This window comes from Helianthus annuus, chromosome 14 (assembly GCF_002127325.2).
Source record: "Helianthus annuus cultivar XRQ/B chromosome 14, HanXRQr2.0-SUNRISE, whole genome shotgun sequence".
In the NCBI taxonomy this organism is placed as follows: Eukaryota; Viridiplantae; Streptophyta; class Magnoliopsida; order Asterales; family Asteraceae; genus Helianthus; species Helianthus annuus.
The window spans coordinates 118,380,547-118,388,079 of NC_035446.2; the positions used below are offsets into that span (position 1 = coordinate 118,380,547).

Sequence of the window (7,533 nt, forward strand, 5' to 3'; positions counted from 1 at the left end):
GTATCGCTATCGCTAGACATCGGAAACGTCGAATCCGTAGGGAATTCCGTTTGAGAAAGATATAAAAATTATGTGAAATGGATTTATGTTTTTGGTGTGTGTAAAATGGTTTAAATGGAGATATATATAAAGGTTTAATGGTTTTTTTTTTTAATAAACTTAACCGTTATTCAACGGTCGAATAATGCCCAACGTTCAAATTCGTTCCAATTTCAACGCGTGAAGCTTTCAACGCGCTACAAAAATCACGCGTTATAAGCTTGGCGGCGGCGGTGTTCGTTGTTGTTTCACGCGTGATGGGGTGGCCATCACGGACCACCCCGCCTCCCCTTATAGTTTGAGTTAGTGGAATACACGAAATGTTCAGATGCTACAGTCTACTTCTCTACCAAACATAAGGCATGGAATGAGGTGTAAACAAAGTAGGTATAAGGGAGACATTGAAGAATGCGGACTTAAAATATTAGAAGATCCATATATATATATTGTGAAGTTGTATGTTGTATCAACTAATTAAAAGCTTCATTAGTTATGTTTTTTGAACAGTGATTTACGAAGTAAAATCAAAATTCCTTTGGATTTGGATACCTTAAACTTGAAAATGCATCTATTAATCATCCAACCTAGTTATCAGTTGGAAGGTAATTTACGGGCTAATTTGGTTACTGAAAATTCTAACTTCTTGTTATATAATGTTAAGGTATTGTCTTTTTTTTTTGGAACGACGACTTTCTGGTGTTAGGCCATAGCACTATCCAAATTAGAGAGGTCTGTTTCCCTACTCCAGTCAGACTATGTTTTCTTAACCGGGTCCGCGTTGGTTTCAGAGTTTGGCTTGGGTGTTCCCTTTGGCTTGGGTGTTCCCTCGGGAAACCATACCGCCGTCTGCCACTTAACAGACATTGTGCCACCACAAGAGCTGAACTCTCTATGGCGTAACACACTGTGGGATGAAAACCCAGGTGAGCTTAGGATATAACCTGGCACATTCAGAAGGATGATAGACTCTATGCATCATTGCTTAATCCACTATGTGTTAAAGGTATTGTCTAACATGACCTTTAAGGGCATACCAATTAAGGCCCAAAAAAGCTTCATATATAAGTTTTATATCACTTAAATGCTTCATATATAAGTTGAACTTATATTGAAGTACATGACATATTACTTGCCTTATTTTTTATAAAAATAATAAAACAACGTTCCCATTTCGTGTCAAGTTGTTACATTTAACTCTAGAGCAATACATATTTTACAAAGTTGGAATGAATCAAAGGCTACTTGATGCACTATAACATGGATTATTATCTTTTAATAAAGTAAAACAAAATGACTCAAATATTCACATGTAATCCTGTATCGTGAACATAATTATGTCCTTACTAGACCTTAGATTATCAGTACTATATATTAGCATAGATATTTATAAAAATTTAGAGAGAGAGAGAGAGAGAGAGAGAGAGAATGAGAGAGAGAGAGGAAGAAGAAGACTCACAAAAGAAAAAAAGCATCAAGCTGATGAAAAAAATAAATTTTATTTAAAGATAAAGTACGTGTTCCTACTTCCTACCCCATTTGCTTTTTCTAACCTTCTCTTTTCCTTCTATCAAAAACCCTCATCACCCACCCCTTCATTCCCTCCCTCTTTCTTCCTGGTCATTTCTCCCTCCAGATCTTTTCCTTCCCCTAAGGTCTCTCTCTATACATATATGTGTGTGTGTTTTATGTTATTTCAATGTGCTTGATGACTAATTATCTATATCAACTTCTTGTGCAGTGTTTGTGTTTTTGATCATCTTTCTGGTGACAACCAGACAAGCTTTTAGATACCTAGCAGAAACGTTACTAATATCGGTCTGGTTATAACCAGAAGAAGATCAAAGATTAAAGATTTCAAGAGACACATCAATATTCACATAAATGGCCCCAGTTTCATTGCCTCCAGGCTTCCGTTTTCATCCCACCGATGAAGAGCTTGTTGCATACTATCTCAAGAGGAAAATAAACGGACATAAAATCGAACTCGAAGTTATCCCTGAAGTTGATCTCTACAAGTGCGAACCCTGGGATTTACCAGGTATATATATACATGCATGACGATAATTCATAGTTATACATCCATTCGAATTTTCTTTTTTTAATTACTATTATGGGAAAAAGATATTTCATACTAATCGAATTTAGGTTGCTTTCTTGTTTATGCAAGTATCACCAAAAATATAAAAAACAAAGTAATAGCTAGGTTTTGTTATTTATAAATACATGTAATAGTTCAATACATATCTTATGTTTATACACAATTACACACATGGGTTTTGAAAAAAGAAAACACTTTTATATATTGATTGTACTTACAATTCACTAATAACTCACTAATAACCATTTTCAGCATTTGTATAACAAGTGTACTGAAGAAAAAAGCATAAAATAAAAAGCAATATGAGCATGATCATGATCATGAATTAAGATTCTTGTCAAAGGGTCTTTCAATAATATTCTTTTGATTTAATCTCTATTTTTGTGGCCAAAGGCAAAAAATGAAGGTTCTCCATTGTTCTTTACGCGTGCTTCCACCTTGCACTTGTTTAAGATTATACAACCCACGATAAATCTTCACCATAAAACATTTTATCTTATTTGTTTTATATTTTATATGGCTTATAATCTATGGTAAGTACAGAAATCACTACATTAAGTTTATATACATATACATATTTATGTTCATGCATATATATATATATAGATATATGGAAGACCAGTCAAATGTGATTGAAACTTTTAAGATCAAAAACTGAAAATAAGATCATGATGATGGTTTTTAGTTAATGGGGAAAGTTAATATTTAAAGGGAATTAAAGTGGCCCCTACAACTTTTAAACTCGTATAAGAACAAATTTTAGTAATTAGCTGACAAGATTGAAGTCAAAAAGCAAATTAAAGAGGAAAGACCTTGACTACGCTTACTTGTTCTTTCAAAGATGTATATGATTACCAACTTTATTTTAATAATTTCACCATATCTAGTTTTGGAAACATTTTCATCTACAGCAATAATGTGTTCATCCTGTTTCCTCTTTGATCCAAAAATATATATTATATTTGTTTTACTATGCTTATCTGTCTCTTTGCTTTTCTTGTGTTGTTTTGTTGGTTTTAGTTTGTCTTTGTTGGGAAGAATGTAACATGTTTATTCAAATTCATCTTCAGGGAAGTCGCTATTACCAAGCAAAGATCTAGAGTGGTACTTTTTTAGTCCAAGAGATCGTAAGTACCCAAACGGATCAAGGACAAATCGAGCCACGAAAGGTGGTTATTGGAAGGCAACAGGTAAGGACAGGAATGTCAACTCACAATCTAGGGCCGTGGGGATGAAGAAAACCTTAGTTTATTATAGAGGGAGAGCACCACATGGTGCACGTAGCGATTGGGTTATGCACGAATACCGCCTTGATGAGCGAGAATGCGAAAGTGAATCTGGGCTCAAGGTATACCTTCTTCATAAGAACTTAGTGGTTACTAACATGTCAAAGTTTATAATGAAAGTAACACGAGGTTTGTTTATTTTTTGGGCTCTAAAAGTTGCAGGATGCTTATTCGCTATGCCGTGTGTTTAAGAAGAGTTTGAATGCTCCAAAGACAAACGTTGGAGTGCATTATGCTGCGGCGGCGAGTGATCGCTCATCAAGTATGGACCGGTATTCAGAGGGAGGAAGGGGTGGAGAAGATATGGAAACTTGTAATTATCAAACACCAATGGCTTCATCTTCATCTGATCATCTCAACCATGGAACTCCATATGTCTCAAGTGAAACAAGTGATGGCAGATGGATGCAGTACCTATCAGAAGAAGCATTCACTTTTCCAAATCCATCTTTCACCAACTGTGGGAATGTTTCTTATCCCCCATCCAAGGTACAAACTAACATGTAACCTTGAAACGAGCCCACTTCTAAAGCTCGAACTTGATTTGCGAGTAGATTTTCAAGCTCGAGCCCGGATCGTTTATGATTTTATCAATTGTTTTATTAAAAAGTTTATACACATTTATAGTTATTTTTATATTAATTAATAAATTATTTTGTCAATATAATAATAACAATAATAATAATAATAATAATAATAATAATAATAATAATATATTGCATAAATACATATTCAACACATCTTATAATGGGCTCGTTTAGGCTCGCAAGCCTAGTAGAGCTCGATAAATGAAGAACGGGTTTGAGCTAGTTTATTAAACGAGCTTGTATTTAGGCTTGGGCTTGCGCTTGTTACGTTCGGATCAACTTGAGCTTTTAGCAAGCTGATTTCGAGTAACTCATGAGCGGTTAATTTGGCCAACACGTTTACACCCATAATTCAAACAATGTTGTGTTATTGACACTGTTATATGATCATAATATTTTCTCAGGTTGACATAGCATTAGAATGTGCAAGACTTCAACAAAGGTTATCAATGCCTCCATTGCAGTATCAAGATCTCCCACAACAAGGGGCTACAAGCTATGTGGATTTGATGAATATGCCACAGACAAGCAGCAGTATGCGCGACTTCTCAACTTCGAATGGTCCTCAGCAGGACATTTTGCAGGAAATCCTTTCAGTTGCGCAAGTTTCACAGGATCTCAACAATCAGAACACTTGGGGTGGAGGTTATTCCAATCATCATGAAGATGATTTCTCGTTTCTGGCTAATAATAATAGCAGCAATAATCAAAAGCATGATGTGGGTTCCTTTAGGTTCATGGGAGATGATCAGAATATGAGGTCTATTGAGGTTGGTGGTGCTCATGACCAGCTCGGAACTAATAGAATGGCTGAGAATTTGAGATGGGTTGGTATGTCTAACAAAGATCTTGAGGTGGTAATGATCAATCTTTTTAGTAGTTCATACTATTATTATTATTATTATTATTATTAAGTATAATGAAGGAAACATTAGGACTTCTTGTCCCAAGCGAGTTTAACATTTGGGGTTCTAGTTTAGCTTTTTAACCCTAATATTATAGCTAAAATTTACATTGATTCTCTTGATATTTTCAGACGTTTTGGGAAGATTACAAGACTGTTCCAGTGGAAAATATACCAAACTTTAAGAGGGAGGAACAAGAGGTTCAAGGTACAAATTATACCAAGTCTTAGCTACTATGCACATCTTCATTCTTATAGCTAGGCCTAGTGCTGTAATTGAATCGAGCCGACATAGACTCATCTCCTCTATCTTAACAAGATGAAATATTGAGTTCAAACTCGGCTTGTTAAAAGCTTTAGTCAGCAAATTTATTTAAAAAAGTTAGATCTCATATTTACATGTTGATATTTGTAAAGAAATAAAATATTATTATAACATATACACAATGTAGAATACAAACGGAGTTTTATATATATATATATATATATATATATATATATATATATTAGGTTATAATTAATTCTGTGTTAGAACTATAGTACACACATACACATTAAAATTTACCTGTAATGAGACAGCTAACGAGTGAGCTTACCTTTTCTTGGGCTTAGCTCGTTCACAAACTGAGCTAAGCTTGCTCGACTTGTTACAAACGACCAATAGTGAGCTTTTGTTGAGCTTTTTTCGAGCAAGTTTTGAGCGTGCCTTGAACCGTAAGCTTTTTGAACAATTCTAACTAGTTAGACCCGTCTCACTAACAACTTGAAAAATAGTTGCAGGAGAAAGCAGTCAAACCAACAACTTGGAACACACTGAAGACCACTTCTCACTTGGATTTGTGAACGAAGATCACAACAACTCAAACGACGATAACTTCTTAGATGATGGCGACTTGGATGACTTCACCACAACTCCAAGCTTCGAAATTTATGAGAAAACCAAAGCCAGTCACGGGTTGATTGTGTCAACCGGACAGGTTTCCAAAACCTTCTTTCACCAAATTGTCCCTTCACAAACTGTCAAGGTCCAACTGAACCCAGGAATGATTTATCACGGCAAGCCAAAGCCTAAAAAGAGAGTTGTATACGATGAGGTCACAATATTTGCAGGTTCGACAATTTCAGATCAGGTGACCACCAAGAAGACAGTGAGCCCTTTTGTAAACTTGGTTTCCCTTCTATGGATATGTTGCTTTTATGTTGAAGAATCAAAGGAAGATGATCTTAGTCATATGAATATGAAGTTGAAAGATGATGATGGTTCACCAAAAGAAGAGGAGAATGATGAACAATGGAGCATTTCAAGTGTGGTTTTGGAGAAGGTCATATGGCCATGTGTGACTTTGGCTTTGGCATTTTCTACCATTTGGGTTCATCATAATTACTAATTACAAGTTTTCTAAATTTCTTTTTATATTATATATTGTCTCTAACCATACAAGGTGAAGTTGTATACCTATAGAAAAAAGATAAAACTTAGCTTTCCCTGGATTTATCTGAGGTTGAATTATAATGTTTGTATTTCGCTTACACTTTTCTTTTTAATCATATAATGTTTGTCACCCTAATAAAACAATCTCCAAATTTTCCTTTCCCTTTCCAAAACGCACAATTGATAATGTTATATAACCCATGATCTTTGGTCTACTGATATTGTTGATTGCCTCTTATAAATATGGTGTGGGTTTAAATCCCTAGAAGTACATTCAGATAGATGGTATATAGAAGTAAAATCAATACTACTATTACTTAAAAGAGTAGACTGCAATTTGTGTCCCTGTGACCTGGCCCAAATTGTCACCCTAATTCTAAGAAAATGGTATATTTTACTCCTTAATTCTAAAAAAATGTTGGTTGAGTCCTTCTCTTCCCATATCTGCTCCAACTAGTGTCCCTTGCTCAAACATCGTCACTATATTCTTTTAGTTACCTAACCGCCAACATTGGGGTTGGGGCATAATTATCTTTTCACCCCAATATACACCCTAGTCGATGTTATTGTCCTTTGTTTTCCTAATTCCACACCGATTCATCCATGTGCTTGTGGCAGCCTTACTCGTCAACAAAAAAGCTAACAACTGAACCTCCGGTGAAGTAAACCCTCCATTTTTCTCATTCCCTACCGATTAGCATGGTTACTACAATTTCAGTCAAGGCGAGAATGAATACACCATCTTTGAGTGGTAATGCTTGTTTATTGATCTTGGTTTGTGTAGGTAACCAGAAACTTAAAAACCTGAACTTGATATAACTTGACATTGAACAGTTGTAACTGGAACTAGGGTCAATGCTCCCCTGAGCCACCTTGTATTGCATTTGAGAATGCTGTAGAAGTTCTGGAACAACATGAACTTCGATTTCGGGTTTACACAAGGCATGGATATCATCGAGTAGGTTTTTTTTGATGATATTGTACATTATTGATGCCTAATTATGTTTAAGCAATTGATCAGGGTTTTTTGTTGATAATTTTTTTTTTTTTTTTTTTTTTTGTGCAGAGCAGGGTTTTTTGATAATGATCAGTTTTATCCCTTTATATGTAATGGTCAATTTTTTTTTGTGAATGTAATGAATATAGTGGTTTGGATTACGTTTAAATGTATAACGTACACATGGTGT

At 35.0% G+C, this 7,533-nt stretch overlaps 1 protein-coding gene across 1 annotated transcript; it reads left to right on the forward strand.

The window, feature by feature from the left end:
• The first annotated feature begins 1,582 nt into the window (after positions 1-1,582).
• LOC110909172 (NAC domain-containing protein 86) lies at positions 1,583-6,431 on the forward strand. The gene is made up of 7 exons (XM_022154195.2): positions 1,583-1,691; positions 1,778-2,077; positions 3,208-3,485; positions 3,580-3,912; positions 4,415-4,867; positions 5,047-5,122; positions 5,689-6,431. Exons 2-7 carry the CDS (start codon positions 1,921-1,923, stop codon positions 6,300-6,302), a joined length of 1,911 nt encoding a protein of 636 aa, XP_022009887.1. The 5' UTR covers positions 1,583-1,691; positions 1,778-1,920; the 3' UTR covers positions 6,303-6,431.
• Positions 6,432-7,533: the final 1,102 nt, after the last annotated feature.

Bases quoted from the DNA above. Each gene is read 5' to 3' on its own strand.
- LOC110909172 (XM_022154195.2), top strand. From the start codon at position 1,921: ATGGCCCCAGTTTCATTGCCTCCAGGCTTCCGTTTTCATCCCACCGAT. The intron at 2,078-3,207 runs GTATATATATAC...ATTCATCTTCAG, and splicing joins CGAACCCTGGGATTTACCAG to GGAAGTCGCTATTACCAAGC. The intron at 3,913-4,414 runs GTACAAACTAAC...ATATTTTCTCAG, and splicing joins TTTCTTATCCCCCATCCAAG to GTTGACATAGCATTAGAATG.